This window comes from Ixodes scapularis, unplaced genomic scaffold, assembly GCF_016920785.2.
Source record: "Ixodes scapularis isolate PalLabHiFi unplaced genomic scaffold, ASM1692078v2 PGA_scaffold8__174_contigs__length_109621045, whole genome shotgun sequence".
NCBI lineage: Eukaryota > Metazoa > Arthropoda > Arachnida > Ixodida > Ixodidae > Ixodes > Ixodes scapularis.
This window is the reverse complement of record NW_024609883.1, coordinates 108,726,780-108,748,654: the sequence shown is the minus strand read 5'-3', so window position 1 is coordinate 108,748,654 and position 21,875 is coordinate 108,726,780. Positions and strand designations below refer to the sequence as shown.

Sequence of the window (21,875 nt, the reverse complement as noted above, 5' to 3'; positions counted from 1 at the left end):
GCTATCTGTGGTCTATGCACGCGACTAAGACGTCACGCGCAGGGGGGTGGCGCTGCTGTCGGCACGGCGCATGCGCGTGGACGCCTCATCTCACGCGGATCGGCACACCGGCAGTGCCGACATCGGGCAAACGAAGACTCGTCTGTACACAGCGCGTTGGCCTACAGGAAAACAGTACTGGACTTTTATTTTGGCAGTACACGAGGAAATTCGGGAATTCCCGTAACTTCGTGGGTTCAAAGATGACAATGCGGGAAGCAAGCTTCTGTCCCGAGTGAAAGTGGGCACCGCTTGGACGTAATTTCGAAGAAATAAACTGCCGCAAACAAAAAGACGTGTACGGTAAAAGAAAAAAAAAAAGCGTAAAAAAAAGAACGCAAAGTGTCTTTTTTTTTTTTTTATGGCTTTACAGATTAATGAAGTCAAACAACCGTGAAAGCTACACGAACGCGGTTCGTGCTGGTGAGTTCTATGGACAGAGAGACATAATGCAGAGGTATAATTGCCCACGAGAAGTGGATTATTTAGAAAAAAGTTGTTGGTAATAATGGGGTAGATACTTAGAAAAAAATTCGAGAATTCTGTGCGAGGACTAATGTCCTAAGGTATTCGTTTTTTCCCCAGACGATCCACGAATGGAATATGCTCCCGCATTCCTTACTAGAACTTTCTTCTGTTTGCTCCTTTTTTGACACTATCATGTTGATGTAAGGTGCCCATCATCCTTTGCTGCATGAAATTTTTGTCTGTTAGCAATGTACTAAGAATATTGTTTTTTGTTTTATATGGGCATCTTCTGTATATTTTGCTGTTCTGCGCTATTTCTCATGTACTATCCCCCCCCCCCCCCCCCCCCCCCCCCCCTAAGAATAACTCTTCTGAGCACAAATGTTTGGAATATTAAATAGAAACAGCAGCTTCGATGAATTTTACTAATTCTTTTACTTACGAACTAAAAAAATAGTTTTTTTTTTAATGCATTACTAATATTTTTGTTGTTGTTTTAAGCCGTAAAAGTTCCGCTAACGCAACCTGCTGCGGGCGATCGAGTTATTCCTCCAGGGGGACATAACATAAGGCGTTAATCACCACGATAAGTTCAATAATTGCAGTCCAATGGCTAAGTGGACTAGTCGGTACAGGTTGAACTGGAAAAGCGCCTGAAAATTACGTGGACACGAGAAACAAGGGACAGGACCAAAGCGCTTTTGGAGCGCTCCTTCCTCTGCCTTCTTGCTCGTGTCCACGTATGTTTGAGGGGCTTTTCCAGACAGTCAAATAATTAACAACAATTTGTTAATTACCTTTTTCTAATTAGTGAGAATAAACAAATGGTCTGCATTATAACATAAAAAACTCGCGGAACATCATCGAAAAACACTAAATAAATGTTCGAAAGGTTTGGAGCGCGTGGGAAATGCGGTGGCTTGCTAGAGTGAGCGCGCTCGTGCAGAGGGCGCAATGCTCCCGGGGTATGAGAACGTGAATTCAAAGAGACGGAAGAACCGCGCGGGAGAATTTTCGCACAACTATAGCCTCGCGCCTGTTCTTGCTCGAGGGGCAACCAGTATTCACTGGACGCCATATTTGTGGGTGCTGTTTAGAGCGCATGCTCAGAACGAGCTCACATCAATAGGCTGCTAAGACCGGTACTCTTGATGGTGCAGAATGCACGTTGCAAAAGAACCGTGGAAGCTCGCCATCAGCACGCGCTCAGCATTCGCGCACACAGCTATGGCCGCCAGTGAATACTTGTTATAGCATCAGCGAGCTTTCCACGCCCCTACAGACATTTCCAAAATTCCCTTCTTTAGTGTTGCTGGATAATGTTCCGAAGGTTTCTGGTAGGATTCTTTATCTCCAAGGACTAAAAAGTGCATTAACTTAATTTTTTTTGTATTTATTTATTTATTTCCTATTTCGCTCAGTGGGCATTACAGTAAGGGGGGGGGGGGGGGGGAATAGTACAGGAGAAATAGCGCAGAACAGCAAAATATACAGAAGATGCCACATAAAACAAAACAAAAAATCCTCAGTACAGTGCTAACAAACAAAAAATTGATACAACAAAGGATGATGGGCACCTTACAACATCAACATGATAGTGTCATATATATATTAAAAGAAAATGTTTGACCAAAATTGATTTCAAAGAAACTACTTGGGTTACATCGTGGAAAAGTGAACTTTTCCTTAGTGCTCGGGAGGAAGTATAACTAAAGATAGGCTGCAAACCCTCGAAAGTACGGATAAGCTAATCCTACGCAAGAGAACAATTCTAGTTTAGTATTCATGTATGCTGCAGATCAAAACTATACGGACAGCAAGTCGTCTGCTTCCTGCACAGGAGTTGCGGTGACGTCAGGGTGACGCCGAGCTGTGATTGGTGCTGAATGAAAGGATTGTGGGTAGACCTCAATGCTATAGCACATGCTCTAATTTCTTCACCGGGATAAACCCGGATTTTTCGACCAACAACAAAAATTGATGCCGAGAAACACCGAATGAAGAGGGGAAAGAATAACCCCGAAATTCGAAGAAAAATCGATCCCGAAAACACGATACCCCAGTAATAACCCACTCGAGTTCTTTAGCTGGTTTCTTTACTCTTAGCGTACATCCGCAAGTTTTGTCGTGGCGAATGCAGGCACCTAATACTGTACAAATTGGGAGGTGAAGGGAGCTAGGGAGAGAAAAAAAAAGTGTTTTTACGTTACAGAAGGGCCGTATTGCACATAGTAAGAATCTTTGCCCAGAAAGCATGTGCCGAAACGTGTAAGTACAACAAACAATGTTGACCTTATTTTAGTGTAAGACACATCACAACTTTATTTACCGTGCCTGAGAGATGTTGTGGTAATTGTAGCAACAGACAATTCAGACACTTTCTGGGGCTGAAGTAGCGTTCCCTTTTGTTGTAAATGCAGGACTCAGTCGCGTTGTTTTTGCGATTCGGGTGCAATCAGTTGCAACTAAGGAGTAGCAAACGAAACCTTCTTTTCTTATCTACCACGAGGAAGGTGCGCAGAAAAGGGGGCGTCCCCCTTCCCGGTGCACCCAAACGGTGGTGTGTATACTTACTTCTTTCGTTAAAACATAAGGGTAACCCCTATTTATATCATCTAGTAAATGTTCATTTTATGGACTCAAAACGAGTGTCTTAGGGTGGGCAAGTTTCTGGTCCTGTTGTATGAAGAGACACTTGATCGAAATAATTGTTCGGAACAGGTTAAGCACACTTAAGCTGTCCTCAGATTATAGCAGGATGTTCCTAACGTAGTTCAAGATTATTTTGTCCTATTCCCTCGTTTACTGGCGACAGCAGTTTTGCACACTTACATGAAGATCGCGGAGAAACGCAAGTGCACGCGAGTTGTTCATCGCTCGAAAAAGGTAATTCGGTTCACTGTGAAAAAAAGTAATTTGGTTCACTGTGAAATGAGCACGCGTGAATCGTGGTGAAAAATATATTGTAATTAGACGCAATAAAACACCGAGACTACAGGTAGCGAAAATGCCACACACGCACACACATGTGCACACGCGCACGCACACTAGCAGGCACACACACAGGCACATAGACACACACACGCACACAGACACACATACACAGTCTGTAGATACTTTTTGTGCGTGTGTGTGTCGTTCTTGCTTCCCGCAGTCTCGGAGTTGTGTAATGTCTAGTGATATCCACCAGCTCGTTTGCTTCCTCACCATTCGTATTGTAAAAAAAAAAAAATTTTTGTATGTGTTGGAGCATAATTCAAGTTCGCCACACCCAATCGTATTTGATAAGTACACTGGTCGCGAATCTTGTACGAACTAATCATCTGGAAGCTCTATACTGGCGGCAGCCGAAGAGTCGCTTCATGACGTAGCGCGCAGTGGATCAACCCGAGGAGGTGAGGCCTCTCACGCTCAAGGCGACATTGTCTTACCTTTACAGCGGTATAGCTGTTAGTCCCGGCCAAAAGAAAGTTCATGTGCGAACGCAAAACCCCACCCTACCAGCCGAGGCACTGCTCTTCCTCTCTCCGATGTTTTTCACACGCGACAAAACACGGAACAGACACAAAACGTTCCCTTCTGAGTCTGTTCCTTCGAGTAAAAGTTTTTTCTTTCTCTACTTTTCTGAATCACAGTTTCAGGTGTTAAACGACATGATTAGCAGTCTCCGTGTTTGTCTCCAGCCCATGCAGCATCTTGTTCGATCATTTCACCAAAACATACATCTCTCCACACAGGCATCCTAGATCAATTCCACTGAAAGCGGAGAACTTGTTGCAAACAGTGTACGGTATTCTAAGGAGTGTATAGCACATTTATTGCAGGCAAATCTCCTTCAACCTGCCTTTCCACAATGCAGCAGTTACCGCTGTCAATCGCAGCACATTCTGTGTGGTCGTTCGTTTCTTTTTTCGTTAACGCAATAACATACTCGTTGCATTTCCAAACAGTAACTGATAACGTATAGTTACGTTACTGATTTCGAGATAATGGGTAACGTAGTTACGTTCCTCGTTACACCTTCTCCCCAAGACTTCAAACAAATTACACACGGATTTTTTAATTTTTTTTCGTGTTTCTAGGCGCAAAGTCTTATGCACTTTTGAACGCAGCCGACATACCTTCAAACTGTAATATTCTGGAACCGTAAAACAGGTACGGTAATTGTTTTGCGTTTCTGGATAGGCATAATATTTCTTGAAATATGGCGCTTAAGCGGGCCTACAACGTCCAAACAGTTAAACGTTTTAAAGAATGAATAAACAGTAACGCGAGAGTAACGACGTGCGTTACTTTTTATTGCTAACGGTAACGCGTCCTTTTTTATTTAGAGGTAGCGTAGGTCCGTCAATTTAATTGGCAGGTGACGAGAATCATATTTTGTTACTTTTTCTTCTTTCGGGAAGGCCTACAGCACTGTTCATAAGTCCCTGCCGAAATCACCAGCTATTACGTGGCTCATTTAGTACAAACAGGAGGTGTCTACTGATTGAGTCCTCCAACCCGTGACGGTTTCGGCAATCGCCTATGCGCCTTCGCGCGATAAGTGCGTGGAAATTGGCCGGGCCGGCCAAATTGCCGCGGTTTCTCGGGTCCAGCCAGGATTTTGCTTTTGAGCGATAGGTCTCCCTTGATCCGGGCTTTTCCGGTGCGCCATGAAGCCGTCGTTCGGCTGCCCCCAGGGCTCTTATGAGAGAAGACAGAGTTCGCGTGTTCCGTATAAGTTGGGCGATAGGTGTACCTTTAGAACTCCGATAACTATGCTTAAGGTAGGTTACAGTTAAATCAATATCCAGTTACTACGAACTCCTTTATCAGAGCTGAGGGAGGCTATAGCTGAAGAAGGTGTACCGTACGCCTCTGTCTATATATTTATTTTGCCTGTATTGGTTGTGCATTAGTGCATGTTCGACTGTTGTCGAATGCTAGCTGCCATCTTGGAGCTGGGGCCTCGTCAAGCTGCACTTGTTGCAGCTTTTTGTCCCAGCTACAATCTTTCTTGAGAAAGAAAATAAAGTATTGATTTATTGATAGTAACATTAACACGAAACTGGGGCAGAAGAAAAAAGTTGCCTAGCCCCCCACATGTAAGCACAAAACTGCTTACGTTGGCAAACAATATTTTGTGTTTGTCTGTGGAGGGGGGGGGGGGGTATTATCTTTACCGGAGATAAATATATATTTATATAACTTTAGACAATTCGCAAGAAAATCACTACTACGTGCTTCTGAATATACAAGTTTGCAAAGATAGGGTTACCTACAGTCTAATCCTAAGGTATAATACCTTATCTATTCCCTATTGTTATTTTTTTATCGTACTCTCGCGGTTCAAGTTTTATTAGAGAGGTACGCTGGGTGATCTCTCACTTATTGTCGGGACTTCGCCAGAAGGCAAGCTCTTTGCTCCCACTAAGCCTCAGCTTTCACAAGTCTGGTGTGTGTCTATTTTTTAGCAAAACTCAGATGAAAAACACAAAAAACAACAACAATCTGCGCTGTGATTGTGAGTATGTAGCGCGTTAGAGACCCCAGGCTAGCGGTTCTACTGCACTGGCTAAATTTCTCATCTACAGCTGGCAGATAAGTCGCCCGTTAAATCAGACAAAGTTCTATAGGCTGTATAAACATACGCAGTACCCAATTTGTTTTTGTTTCTTTCTGAGCGTGTTATGTTGGACACGAGCAGGGGCGGATGCAGAAATTTCCTGAGGGGGGGTCAGCGTACCATTTGTCAAGGAACCCCTTCTTCCCCCTCTCCCTCGTTTCAAGCCCTAAATTTTACACATGCAGAAATCAAGAGGGGGGTCAGGACATCCGGACCCCCCCCCGCCCCCCCCCCCCCCTCCCCCCTTTAAATCCGTCCCTGGACACAAGAGCTGCGTCCGCGTTCGGTGAGAACGCGGATCCAGTCTCACAATGGGTGCCCAAGGAGTGACGACCGCTTATGTTGCTGATTTTGGGGAAGCAAATGTGTTCCATCTCCAAGTGTGTCCAAGTGTGTCACAGAGTGCTCTCCCCCTTCTCAAAAAGAAAACAAAAGGCAATAGGGAGTTTTTGAAGACCGTTTTCCCACCTCCGCTATACGCTTGTATAGGGTGCAACGCACCCACAGCGTACAGCGGAGTGGTAGTGGGTTCTAAAAAAACATTGCGGGACAGCAAAAAAAAAAAAAAAAAAAAAAAACATGAATTTTTTTTTGGGGTGGGGGAGGGGGGGGGGAGGTGGGGGGGGCAATTCTGATATTGCGTATTCAGATTCACGGACTTGCCAGGGAGTCCCCGGTTTCTACTTATCATACCACCGAGGCTCCGGTGCTTGTCGCACAGATAAGTGAGCCAAGTCCTTCCTGTCGATATTACCATCTTAAACTGTGCAACAACGACGAGCGAATGATTATGCCAAGAACGCGTCATTATGAGAAGGACGACCGTGAAAACGCCGTATGTTTTCACACATTGCGCCGACAATTTTTGAAACAAACATATTAAGTATTCGTATAACAATTGTTTGCCATCGTTGTAGAAAACAAAATCATAAACGATGCACAGATGGGACGGGAGTATTAACCAGTAATAAATCAATATTTATTTGTGTCTTTAAAAATAGCCGAAGGCCGTTCTTGTTGACGCAACGTGGAAAAACCCATATAATCTGGTTTCAGGATAAATGGGCATCAGAACACAATACTGACCATAGATAAAAATAATTGCAGTTATCATATTTAATAATAATAATATTAATAATAATAACGCATCGCTAGATGCGTTTGAGGTGAAATAAATGCAATGAGAAAGATAATGATGAACTTTTGGCGAGGGTTCTCACCAATATAGGAGACATTGTGTGCGACTTCATGCGTTTAAAAAATAACAGCGTAACGATAAATACAAATAAAATGAAAACCGATTCGGTAGAAATCGGTGTTATGGGTTGAAAGAAATTCCCGACTTCGTATAAATTCTTGTTGCGCTTCGTACAAGAGGCAGATCAGTGCAGGCGTCTTGAATGCCAGTCATGCGGTAACATTATTAACACTTCGATGAAGAAAGAAAGACATTATTTTTTTCGGGAGAAATATTCTAAACATGAAACAAAGCTTAGAATAATATAGATGACGGAATGAATGATACAATTAAGAAGCTTGCATATATTAATAAGGTTTCGTATATTTCAACGATCTTTCAATTCTGTGAAGTTCTGGTTCAAAAGTGTTCATCAAAACGTTTTTTTGTTTGTTTTGTTTTTACTTTGGATTATTAGGCAGATTTTTCATGAATCAGCCGTATCCGTCCACACCCACTTCGTGTGCTGGTTCAAGGATAAAATGCATTTCTGTACTCTGAGCGAACAATATTTGAATTGAAGCGAACAAAGCGCCGAAAAGAATCAAAGTTACACATCAAACGAGGATACACTTCCAACTGACCCAACGACTGATTCACAATGGTAAAGAGGAGGCATAGATACATAAAATACAAGCTGCGACTATACGCCAATTCCACGTGCCCGCCTTTAAAGAGTACGATTAATGCCATGTATTGTGCAAAACTGCTGTTGCATTTCTTTCTTTAGAAAATGAAATGATGCTATATTTGGTTTCACTTTAGGTCCAGACGCAGCCGACGCTGCAAGCTGATCGAACCAATCAGAATGCGTCGAAAGGGCATGATTATGGCGTTCGTCATGTTTCTGTACGTTTTCGATCATTGCTGAACCAATGACTTCGCTTCTGACGCTGCTTGATCGGTCCCATGAGCTCGTCGCGTCGTCTGCGTCTGCATTTAGACGGTAACAAACTATAGTACTGTGGAAATTAAAGCGTCAAATTAACTAGCCCAATTACTTGTAGAGTAACATTAGTATTAAAAAAAAATATCCGAAGTTAATTGAGGGTATATTAGATAAACATTCATTGAATATCTTTTTTTAAATAAAACTGGTCTAGATTAATAAAATTTATGGGTTAGTAATAATAATTAAAAAAAGCTTGGATTGATTAATGGCAGCGTAATACACTTACCAGACGGTCAAATTCAATGTAATTTATTTGAATTACATTAGGAGATTGCGGATTAGCTTCCGATCCTGATACGACCGTCGCGCACAGGGATATGCAGAAATGGCGCACGCAGATTGGCCAATCATTTAATGTCTCTCGATGAAGATTGCATTACATTATGCCATGTGGGAGGGGTATTAGGCTTCTCAGTACCGTTCACAATTCCCTGAAGAGCGATAAACTCTCGAACATACACGGTAAATTTGTCGATTATGAGTTTGAGAGTTTACGGCGTTAGCGGCGTTATCATCACGCCGGATAATAATTCAACTTCGTGGACCGCTTGTTACTTCGTAAATGGCGGAAAACACTCGAAATTTTATTTTAGGGTAATCTGAACATGGGCTACATTTAAATTATTTGCGTATCTCAGTTACAAACATACTCAGACGATGCTCCATAAACGCTAAAACTTGTGCATAACAGTTCGAGCGTAGCATTTTTATCCACTCTTTGGAAATATCGTTCCTTCAAAATGATGGTCTTTGACTTAACGGAAAACAAATCTGGATAAAACGCCGAGAAGTGAAACACGACAACCCTTTCTTTTGCCAGCGAAGTCGGCAGATTTGCAGAATCTTTCACGTCTGCTTCCGGTGGAATAGCGTCATTTTCGTCAACAATCTTTTTTTTTTTTTTTTTCATGGCAAGAATTAATTTTTTTTACGAGGTCCTAAGGTACGAAAGGCGAAACAACGTCGCTTGACACGGTACTACTAATAAGATTAAAGCAAGCTCCACCAATGTCTGGCGCCCATTCAAACATTCCAGTGCTCGGTCGATATATGTGACCTAGGTGATAGAAAAGGATGATGATGATAATTTCAAGTTTAGTGGCTCAGGGGCAACTAAAGCCATAGTGTGATAAAAAAGGAGCGGAGGGTATTTGGCATTAATAAGAACTAACGACTTCAACACTAGCCTCAGAACATCAAAAATATGGTCCAGAGAAAGACACCCGCCAGTTTGGCTAACAATAATACAAAACTGATAAAAAGAAAATTTAGTAGGGACGAAGTTTCTATTTTGATGGTCGGATTCTCATTCTGAACAATCTGCGAGTGCCAACCCACTCTCGGAAAATTAAATGCAGCAATAGTATGAATGTAGAACCTATACTCAGATTGGTAGCGTTTCGAAAATTCCTGAAGTGGTTAAATATAAGCATCAGCCTCTCATGACCACTGAAAACAGGAGTTCTTTTTTTATAAGACAAGAACATCAAGAAGTAATCGATAGTTCTGCCAAAAACATTGATCATTTTAAGTCACTCTGTCTCTTGCGCGGTGAACAGCTCATCCACAAGTGTACTTTCGTTCGAGGAACCAGGAACTCCTGTATGGCACGAAAAATAGACAGAATATTTTCGCGATATTCTTCATGTGATCATATTTCACTTCACAGAAACGGCACAAAACGTATCAGAATCAGTGAAGCTCTGAGAACATTAGACGTCAACATAACACTTAAAAAAACAAAGGTGCGAGACACAAGCGAAGTATGTTTGCGAGGTCAATGCCACAGAACCTAGGAAAACAATGCTATTACGATACAAGTTACACATAAGACACCACAAGCGCAAACAACCCAGACGAAAGGCAGGGAGAAGGTTACGAAGTTATTTTCTGACTTCTAGAAAACAAACAGCAGACGAAAATAATCCCTGGAGAAGGGGAACAAGAGGGACAAAGGACATACACAAATCTCCAAACACAGCTAGGTGACTGGTGCGCGAGCGAAAAAATCCGCCTGGTCCGGGGATCGAACCCGGGACCTCTCCATTACAGGTGGAGCGCTCTACCAATTGAGCTAACCAGGGGTTAGACATTATTTTCATGATTATTTTCGTCATTCTTGTCCAGCTCGCTTGCACCTTTGCATTAAATTGCATTATAAACAGCAGACCACTGTGTTTTTTAATAATCCGCCTTAACCCACTGTTTACCGGGAAATTTTTTTCAGTGTAATCCTCCGGCCTGTTCAAAAGTTGTTTTTTATTTATTTATTTATATTTTATATCGCTTACCTTACGAACCGTCAAAAATATACATCGACAACTCGATAAACAATTTGGTGCTTAGAAGACCCTCGCCTTGCCATCTTAATTCATCACAACGTGGCGTCTGACAATACAATAAGACAAAGTAAGATGCAGTCCCACAACACGACTTCAATTCCGCCCCTAATCCCACGGGAAAAAGATTATACATGTGACCAGAACGTAAAAAGACCAATAACGTAACCAGGATTTTCTTTTTTTTTTTTTGGGGGGGGGGGGGGGGGGAGGGGAAGGGGTTAAAGTGGTTGAGATGTCCATGACTTGGGGTGCGGAGAAGGGGGGGAGAAGGGGCGTCAAAATGAATTTCGAGGTGGAGGGTTGGGGGAGCCCGATAAGCGTCCTCCCTGGCTACGTAGCAAGCCCTTCCGCACGGCTATGAGCCGATGGCGCTTCCATTAGCTAGTATCTCCATTTTATCGAAGGGTTTAAATTACGGAGCTTCTCTTTAAGCACCATCATCGCAGCTATGCAGCACGTCAGCTGGGACGGCTATGCGCTTCAGAAAGCAATTGAGTGAAATGATTTCGATGAACGCAATCTCCCTCTGGTCTAGCAGTATCAATTGTGGAAGGGGAAGGAAGTTAGACGTGGTCAGACACGTTACCCCCACCGCCCGCGTCGTACGTTGGCCCTCGACCTTTCAGGGGTGGGATATCTGGCCCCCACACTCAAATGAGTTGGAGACCGCCGCTGCAGATGGACACTCTTTTCGGGACAGATTGGGTAAACACACGCATGTCTGTCTCATCATCATGAACGCTTTTTTGGGAAGGGAGAAGGGGAGGAGGGAAGCGGAGGTGTCCAAATTAACGAGACATCAGCGTAGCATTACTTTCAATCTAGCGGATAGTACGGGCGAGCCCGTAGAGGCCCCACGGCGGACTCGGCGGGCGAGCCGGTCTCTCGGCGAAGGCTGGATGGCCACCCCCGCGCTGGCAATTGCGCAGCTTTCCTGCGCGGCTGCAGGGTTGTGCCGCTGTCCGGCGGACCAAGCTGGCGGGGCAAGAGAGCGCCGGCCGGACCCGTTTCGCTTGGCCTACATCCGAGCGTGGGAAAGGGGCTGCCCAAAGATCTCCGTGCGCTCCCGACGCCGGAAGACCGACGCCGCCGCGGCCAAGGAGCGCGGGACGCCCCGACGTCCACGTCCCAAGCCCCCACTAGCCCTAACAACCGAGAACGCGAGGCCCGCGTCTTTACCCCCGAAACGTCATCGCGAGTGGTGCGTAACAGCGTCTCCCGAAAAGCGCGACGCTAGCACGCGGTGTCGCCAAGGCGGACGCCTCTGCCGCTAATTGGCGGTGACTCTCGCCGAGTTTGAGCGTGTTTTCCGCTCGGGGTGGGTCTGGGATCCACCCACGATGACGTCAGGCCCAGGCCTTGTCTTCTAGGTGATATTGGCTGCAGTCGCTTTTCAGGAGCTCGGGTGTCCTGTCGCCGATAGTCGGATCGCGAGGAATTTCGCACGTGCATGCACGCCGAGATCGGGTGATCGTCGTCGCTGTCGTCGCTTGAGGCGGCGGCGAAACACGACGACGCGTCGGACGTCGGTGTCCAGGTCCATGAGACACCCGTCCGGATGTCGTGGGACCGTCTTCTTCTTCTTGGTCGGCTGATTCTCCTTGGTAATCCGAACGCCTTTGCATGCACGTTCGAGCTCGCCGTCGAAGGAGGTCTCGGAGCGCTGTCGAGTCCTGCTTGATATACTATACTCTTCGTTTCAGCTTAACTCCAGACGCATGCCGACGCTACGCTGCAATGGGACCAATGAAGCAACGTCAAAAGCACTGGTCACTGGGCTTTCTCTGTTATTGAGATCGTCGGCTCCTAGTTGACCGCGCTCTTACGTCGCTATCTTATAGAATGACTTGCACTTTCCACGATGTCAGTTGTTCCGCCATTGTACAGTGGATTCCGACCTTATAATAAATGGCACGTGACTTTCAGAAGGGGTCTATTTGCATACTGGGAAAACGCTAGATGGACCATAAAGAGATGGGCACAATGTATATGACGTATGTGAGTATAGCCGCAGTTGCCCCCGAATGAACGCGGTAAAAAGCGGCAATTATTAACGTCGCTAAACAACGCGAGCGGTTACCGCTTCACAGAAACGACACATTCCGAGTAACGAGAGAAATAACGCGTTACATTCGAGCGGAGTCGACGGGTTCCCTTTTAATCGTATACCAAAGAGTAACGTTGTACTTGCACACTTTTTGAGTGAATAAGGAGTAACGGAACTTCTTTACACTTTATTTGAGTACTGTGTACGTGTCTGTGCTTGGTTTACCCATACTCAAGGAACTGGGGCAACGGCTCTTGGTCGCACGACGTCGTGAGATTTTCTGATAAAAGCATTCGCCCATGTCTCGAACGTGATCAACTCGAAAACAACAGCCGAAGAACCTTTTTTATTATTTTTAATATTCGAAATATTTGAGGCGAAATCATGTGAAGAAAGCGAGCTACTTGCTACGAAACGTTGAAGCGTGTGATGAGCCTTAGATCGCAATTTTATTTGTTGTGCCGTTTCTAAATAATTTTAAATATTTGTTGGCTTAACCCCTGCTATTTTCGGCAAGCAAACTTAACATTTAGGGAATAGTAAAAGTTATTTTATATATTAAAAAAATTATGTACGCCATTTGTAATAGTCTATACTTTTGTATACCATGGTATGTGTTCAAGTACGTTTGTTTGACGAATAATTCATATTGCCTTTTCAGTGGGGCACAAACCCGAGAATTTATTCTAAATAGTTTACATAGAGCTCTGTCGTATTAACCTTCGTGTTTATCGGTAAACCTTGTTTGCTTACATTCTATTTTGTAATAATATATACACTTGTAATTCTCATAATGTATTTGTAGCGTTTTCATTACTGCTGCTTGTGCCGTCTTTTTATTGAATGCACTCAAAATGAACGGCTCAAATAATGAATCAATGAATTCACTCAATGAATAAATGATTGACTCAATGAACGAACAAATCATGTTGGCTTCGATGAATAGACCAGTAAGGCGTTCAGTCAGTCAGTCGATTACGAGATATTCTGGTTACAATATCGGTCTCCCGCGATTCATGGGAGCGACTGCATGTCCGAATTCTGCCTCGTTGTGCTATATTACAAATGCACTGCTTCGACATTTAATCGGTGAACAACCTGACGGTATTCAACTCCGAGGATTTTCACTTGCTCGATCAGATCTTTCATAAACTAGTATGTTTTGAAACGTCGGTTCGAAAATCTTTTGTTTCCCAATCCCCCCCCCCCCCCCCCCCTAAAAAAAATGAAAAAAAGTTACAATTCAAAGAAAAAAAAGACACGCACACAAAGAAGAAGCCAATAAATCTCCCCCTTCCCCCCCAAGAAACAGAACAAAAAAAAAAAAACATTTACTTAAATAATAAAAAAAAAAATCTGAGGTATCTGAGAACGGGAGTCATTTCTTCATAACGTGACGCACTATTTGAATAGCTACTTCCTCAGCAACATGATCTGGGATAAAGGTTACATCGCACGGTGTCCGTGCGGTTACACCCATTTCGGGTTGAATCTATTTCTCACCTCAAGAAACCCTCTTCTTTCTTTTTTTTGCAAAAAAAAAAAAAGTTGGTTTAAAGTTTATTTGAGCCTTTATAACCGTTTTATAAACTGATGCTCAGGGAGGTGGGAGAAGTGTGTGTGTGTGTGTGTGTGTGTGTGGGGGGGGGGGGGGGGTCACCTTCGAGCTTCTAAAGATATGTATAAAAAGAAAAAGAAAATAGACGTCTCAAACATGGAGCAAACAAATCTGGCTTTTAAACATCATCCATCTTTTTTTTTCTTTTTTTTTTTCCGGTCTCGGTCTAATTTAGAAAATGGTCACCTGCAGTCTACCAATTTTTTTTTTTTTAATCTACAGTGCTTATAACTATTTATGAATCACTGTTCCATTAGTATCTCTATAAAACGCACTGTTAAACCTTCGCGCGCGCTTTACTTTCTGATGGAGTAGGTGGGAAGCCAATGCCGGGGAAACGTTTCAAGACAAAGTTCAGTTTGCAAATATGACACCGAGAATAGTATTTCACATGTTCACGTGCCGCTCATATTTCACATCGCAGATTTAATGTTGAAGTCGAAACCCCTTTCTATACTCCGTGTCACTAGTTGCTTGCAGTACAGGCGAAGGCAACGCCAGGCGAGGGAGAAAGGGCAAACACTAGAAAGTCTGGGGACCACGAGAGAAACCTCCTTTGTTCTTTAACGTTCCTAGTGCCCTCTCTTTCTCCCCTCGCCTTCCATTGTCCTCCTCTTCCGTCCTGCCTTCCTTGTGCTCACCCTCTCTCTCTTCGCCGGGCGTTGCCTTCGCCTGCACTGCACCCAACTAGTGACAAGGAGTATGTGTTTACTCACTAGGGACTTCCTGTAGATGGTACGCTGCGGATTGCCGGCCCCGTTAGAACGACGTTGAGCTCTGGTTGGCTTTGATTGAAAGGATAGAGACCTCAATGCTAGATGCCTTGTGGTCTACACACTATTTCTCTTCAATTAGTCAATAAGAGCTCGGCGTTCTGACATCATCGCAACCCTAGTGATAGTAGCAGACGAACTTGAGCTCCGCGTTGCGTACGATCTGTGAAAAGTAGTCCTGAGCCCCTGAGCCCCTGAGCCCCTGAGCCCCTGACTCCCTGAGCTCCCTCCGTATAGCAAAGTGCGTTACTACGCGAGTGCTATACGGGAAGTAGAAACCACGGGCGTTTGCTTTAGAGCGTATCTACAACATGGAGATTGTTGTTCGAAACATAAGCAGTTTATTCTCTTTTTCCTTCGAGATATTATATGAAGACATGTAATCTTCGCCTGTATCCCCTCCATTACCGCGGTTTAGAAGCACCCATTAAACTGTCTTTGTGTGGACGTTCTACGCTGATCACCCCGCGAATTCTGTCCACAAACTTTCTTGAGATTTGTATCTTTTCCACAATGTCCCTGTTGCATCGCCTTGGCTGGCAAGCACAGACGCTTGACCAGATGACGACCGGGGCTGGTCTAATGTCCTCTATTCCGTCCGTATACCTTCCTCATCAGCTACAGTGCTTATACTTCGTGTCACCTTAGGTCCAGACGCAGCCGATGCCACAAGCGCGAGAATTCGACCCTGAGCAGTGCTTGCACTGCACGAGCGCGCGTGCTTGGCAGGGACGCTGAAGCCAGCAACTCGAGCATGTAGTATCGGCTGCGCTGACACTTAAAGGGAAACGTAGTATTGGCGACGCGGGCGATCGAAAGTGTCGCTGTGGTCGGCCCACCACAATTGGCCGAATGCTGACTATGACGTCAGCAAAGCATCTCTCATTGACGGAAATAAGAGGAATGTAAGAACTTCAATTTTGACAGTGTTGGCAGTGTTGCTTTGAGACCGCTATGATTTCAGGCTTCCAGAGTGCTCATTACAAATACCATCGAGCTTGTTGTTCACAAGGTAATGACGTCACGAAAGGTAGCCGAACGAGGGCGCCACTGAAACATCTCGCCGCTAATAGAACACCACGAAACCAGGAACTACAGATCTCAATAGTGTACCGTTAGAAAAAAAAAATTAAAAAGCAAGAAATTGTAGTTCAAGCAGTGCTGAATCTTGCGCAGCGAACACCAAACTGTAAACGGGCATTTTATTCCCTATTGGTAAAACCCACCCTGACTTGTACGAAACGCGTTACCATTAACGCGTTACTTCTGTTTACTTTTTTTCTGTAACGCTAAACGACTTGGTCACTTCTCAAGCGAGTGAATGAGTAAGGTAATTTCGTTAAGTTTTGATGGAGCAACGAGCAAAGATATGTAATAACATCTGGCGATGAACGTGCAGAACACAGGTTCTCCTGGTTGGAATTCACCCCGGTTTGCGCCTGTGACTTTCACTGCAAAAAGAATGGCCAGGAGGAGAATGAAAAACGTTGCTGCAGTGAATGCGTTAAAAGCTAGGAGTTAGTAATGACACAAAATACTGGAAAGTGGCTACTGCTTCAGGAAAACGACGCGTCCACACGAGAAAGTAACTATACCATTCTTCTCCTCAAGAATCGTAGTAAAAAACAAAAGTCCGGCTATTCGCGGAGCTTTACACATTTCCCCCTTTATGTAGATAATTAAGATATATGTGGGTGAATTTGAGATCAGATATATGTTATCTTATCAACACGTACACGTTCCAAGCGCCAAAAGCATCTTTTTTTGTTTTCCTCCGACAACAATCTCGTAAGAACTACTTCGCGCCGCGTATGAACAACGTGCAAAATTTACCTTTTTCCTAATGATAAAACGCGTATAGTTATTTTTAAACTAAAGTAACAATTTACTTTTTGAATCTTAGTAACGAGTAATGTTCTTCGTTACTGTTTGAGCGAGTAAACAAACACTGTCTTAATAACTTTTTTTTTTTTGTCGGTAAGGTGTTTGATCCCAGCTGAGCCGTGTCTCTTTCTCTGCCGTGCCGCAGGGAAGAAGTGGCGCTCGCTGACCCTCCAGGAGCGTCGGCCATTCGTCGAGGAAGCCGAGCGACTCCGGCTGCAGCACATGCAGGACTACCCCAACTACAAGTACCGACCCAGGCGGCGGAAACACGCCAAGCGGGGCTCGCGGCGGGGCAGCCCGTCCCAACCGGGCAGCCCCGAGGACGGAGGCCTCCAGACACCTCCAGACTCGAGTCCCGCACGCGGCATCAGCCCGGACTGCAGCAGCCGACTGACGGGCTCCGGCCCTGACCCCACGGGCTTCGACCCGTCCCCCATTCCCCCGACACCGGAGCTTTCACCGATGGAACCGGAAGACTGCTGCGGTGGCGGTGGCGGTGGCGGCGGTCTGGACGACTCGGGGAGTCACCTGTCCCAGTTGATGTGCAAGTTCAACGACAAGTCACTGTTCCTGAAGAACGTCCGGCCGCCGTACCGCTCCCACACGCAACGGGGGGCGCACACGGGGATGCCCCAGCTACCGCCTCCCCACCTGGGGCCCTTCGGCTACCAGAGGAATCAGGGACCTCCGCCCGCGTACTACCAGGCCGGCTGCCTGTACGGCGCGGCATCTCCCTACGCCCCCGTTCAGCAGGAGCAGGACTCGTACTACGGAGGTGCCGAGCCCATGTTCGCGCCGCCGCCCCAGGACGCGTTCATCGACCACAGCGAACTCGCGCAGTTCCTGGACGCGGCCACGGCGGCGTCCCCCGGTGGTTACGCGATGTCCGACCACGTCACCTACGAGTCGCTCGGTCCCGACCCGTGCGGTGCCGAGTACGTGACGCAGACGCCGTACGGTGTGTACGCTCCCCAGGGCTCCGACCTGGAGCCCGGTGGTGGACCCGCGGCCGGCATCATCGCCGCCCTCGCAGAGACGCGGCACATCATGTCCTGAGGACAGCCCCCGACCCTTCCTTGTCCTCACGTCCACCTCCACTCTCTACACCACAGCTTTCCAAAGGTGCTCTCCGACTCCCGCTCGACTCCGAGCGGAGTTGGAGACTTGTACAGAAAAGTAAGATAACTGCGAAAAAAAATAATAATACATATGACAAAAAAAAAAGCTACAAAGAGCGAACTCTATCTCAGCGTGTGTTCGGCGGCCCAACGACGTCGAAGGCTCGACGACCAAGTCCTGTGGTTACGGATGGCCGGCCGACAAAACCGACGGGATCCGTTGGCCGCGGACAACTTACAGCGCGGCGGCGTGTGCGGTGTCTGTGCGTGCCGGTGTGTGTGTGTGTATGCCGTGCGACCAGGCACGCGTGGCGGATCTGCGTCGCTGCTTCTCTCTGCACCGACCGGCACCGCAGCGCGACCATCGACCACCACCCACCCTCGCGATGAAGTTCGACTGCTGTGATCGGCTACTCGTTGTGCGTTTTCGAACCACCGCGTGGACCTCTGGGGTTTTTAGAGAGTCTTTTTTTTTTTTTCTTTCAAACCCGGGGTTCAGACGACGACACCACCTGGGACGCTGTGCCTGACCTTCTCTTGCCTCATATGACGTCATCGGTAGTGGATTGTCGTTGCGCCATCTCCCGACAGAGGGCGCAAACTTGGCCAAACTCCGTTTTACCTTTCCGGCGCGTTAGTGTAGATTAAAAAAAGAAAGTTTTTGTTGGGAAGATCACACATTTTTTCGCGTTGCAAATACTGTAGCCAAAGTCGATAGATTACCATGGGGCTTGATTAAAAGTTATTGATAATATAGGTGCATTTAAACCCTGAAATGGACGAAGTGCACACGGCTGGAGTTAGCGGTAGCATAGCCTCTAAACTAATCGAGAAATTTTAAAAGGTATTCAGCTAAAAATTATAAAAAAATTATGTGCTCGCAGCTCGTACAGTATTGCACGCGAAGTGACAAACGACGCAGAAAAGTAAACACAGACAACATTGAGCTGCTGAGTACCAAGATATATCTACAGAGTAAAGGGAAGCGCTAAAACATCGTCATAAGAATTGCTCAGGTTTTTCAGATCTGGTGTTTATTCTTTAGGATCCTCCGTTGATTTCCCGAAGGAAAATATTATATAACTTTTTTAGAGCAGATAGCGACCAAACGCGTTATGCGGTCCATCCAAAATGGTTAGCCAGAGCTATAATTATTACCTCAGAAAATTTGAAATTTAATCTGCTTGCAGCAGTGCCTTCTACTCAAGAACGGCGTGGTCAGTGAAGTCGCTTATAACTTTCAAGTGCCATTAAAGATATTGCTCATAGTCGAGATTACCTCGTTCACTACATGTATCATGACACCCCACCTTAACGTGCATAAAATCAATCCCTTTCTCTGACGCAACAAAGAACGCACTAGAAGGACCTCCACAGAAACCTTTTTGTTTCATATCATTACATACCCGCGGAGAAAGCTAAGGCTGCACTTGGGTCGCTGGCCCCTTGGGATCAGCGTTGTCCAGTCTCCGCTAAGAGGCGCAACGGTTAATCTAGTACCGATGACGTCAGCAGGCCTTATGTCCTCCAGGTGGTGTTGAGTCCGGGGCTTCGACGAACAGCAACAAAGCCTCCCTGTGCAATAAATGAAGATCGTGCTATATGAAGAGAAAATCACAAAAAAAGTCTCTTCATTTCGATTCAACGTGATGTGCTGCGTAATGCCACGTGCACGGGGACACGCTGTTCTCGACGCAGATGCGCGGGAAAGCGTTGTTGTTGTTGTTTCAGTGCTGGGTGCTCACAAAAAGAACGTGGGTCTGCCGAGGATGTCACCTCAACAGACACAGCCTGGGGAAACCTCCTTTAACGATAGATCGAACAGTCGATTCGGGTGCACTGCCACTACCGCGATGCGTAGAGGAAAAGTTAAGCCGCAGTTCTCATATCTCGTACCAAAGACGTGATGGCCGCAGACGCGATGGCTGCAGACAAGATGATAAACTTAAATGCGGTCAGGTTTCAAGCATCTTGAAGCTTCGTTTGCTTCATTGGAACTTGTCGTTTTTGTACGACCAACGTGGCAGGACAGTCATACCATGGCCTCCTCTATACTGACAAAGCCTGGCGGATCGCCACGAGAAGCGGCCGTCGAAATGGAAAATGTGGAGCGGCAGACAACGGATGAGAGGAGGGCCACGTAACTTGCGCCCCGCTGCGGCGAGACGCCGAAACGCACTTCTCCCGAGCGAACAAGTGTGTTTCGGGTCCTCGCCGCTGCGAAAGCTGCGCGCTAATCTCCAGGTTCCCTGAGAAATGGCTCTTTGATGCTCTGTGCTACCGGATCCTCGCGCTCCGAATCTGCGACCGGGCACTCTATGACTCCGTGGTCGAACTGCCAGGCTTTGTGAGTTTAGAGGAGGCTATGATCACACAAAGGAATAAACGCGCCTCAGTGTCGGCAGACAGTACAGGACAGGACAGTTAGAGTGGGACCGCGGTTTTAGTTTTTCTGCACGTCGTGCCACTCACTGCCTCACTGCGAGTCTGCGCGAGCAGGGCATAGAATTGCACAAGCCGTGTCTCGTGCACTGCTGCCTGCCTCCCTTTACCGCTCATTCACACTGAAAGCGGATCCGCGTTCGCAAAGCGGTTGCGAACGCGGTTGTATAAAGATCCAATACACTTGCACGCGCACTCGATGTCATCGAGTGCGCGTGCAATTGTACTGCATCTTTATACAGCCGCGTTCGCAACCGCTTTGCGAACGCAGATCCGCTTCCAGTGCGAATGAGTGGTTAGTGTTGCGTCACGCATGCGTAGAACGCTTTGTGAGATCAATCTATTGGGTAGAAGGCTGGAAATTTACCGAGGGTCTCTCCTTATCGAATTGTCGAATATCACTTACGCGATATTAGTTTCAGCTTGAAGAAACATATAAAAATTGTTAAAAAGAACTATCAAATAACTTGTAACCTTAAAAAAACTCGCTTATCTGCGACCCTTTTTCGTCCTAATTTCACAGTTTCAGTTTTTAGGCCTCTCGGTGCCCTGTGTTACGCCGTGGCCGCACTCTGGGCCACTTGATGCCGTCACACGTTCGAGGCTAACCGCGAAGATGTGAAAACATGGGAAGATAACTTTATTCGCGATCGCGTCGAAAGTTAGCTGCACCGAACTACAATAATGCGGTGGGAAAAGAGGCCCTAGAAAAGGCAAAACGCTTCTCTGTAGGTGTCTGAGCTCCGACACAGAACAGAGCGAAACGTGGTGCAACACCCGCCCCTCTAAGTGGCCGGCATGCACGAGTTTGTGCTCTCTCTATATATGAACAATCGAGGTCACACGCAATGCAAAACAAAACCAAAAAATCTAGGGTTCGTCGCGCGCAACGCTTGACTATCAGCGAACCTTCATGCCTCAGCAGGCACTACGCAGTTCGTTGAAACTCGCATCACCGAATGTCCCTGGAGCTCCAAGCTTTGTCAGCAGCTGAGTTTGTTCACATGAGGACGTCGTCCTGTGAATAAACTCATCTTCGTTTGAGATTCGGTGTCCTGCTGTTCGTTTTTTTTTTTTTTAAATTTTATTTGGCCCAGTGTTAGGCTTTGACCTTCTTATCGGTTCAATCTCAATGGCTGCCGAGGGATAAGATAGTCGGCCACACCCTTTGCTTCTTAAAATGTCATTGACTGTATGGTGTGGTGGAAAGTGATCCTTTTGGGGCACTAACTTTAGCAGAAATCTTGGATAGTTTATCCTCGGGAACTAAGAAACGAGAAAGCACTGGTGTCTTCTTGGCCCTAACAATGTCCCGCAGTACAAACTAAAGCACAATGCACACTCGGG

The 21,875-nt window shown here is 46.0% G+C and overlaps 1 protein-coding gene and 1 pseudogene across 1 annotated transcript in view; both read left to right on the top strand.

Moving 5' to 3' along the window:
• The window catches only part of LOC8025527 (transcription factor Sox-7), a 46,652-nt gene extending 28,087 nt beyond the window's left edge, over positions 1-18,565 (top strand). The window contains exon 2 of the mRNA XM_029977942.3: positions 17,114-18,565. Coding sequence (XP_029833802.1) covers positions 17,114-18,024 — 911 coding nt within the window. The 3' untranslated portion in view covers positions 18,025-18,565. The remainder of the gene's footprint in view (positions 1-17,113) is intronic.
• Positions 18,178-19,711, top strand: LOC121833404 (annotated as a pseudogene).
• Positions 19,712-21,875: the final 2,164 nt, after the last annotated feature.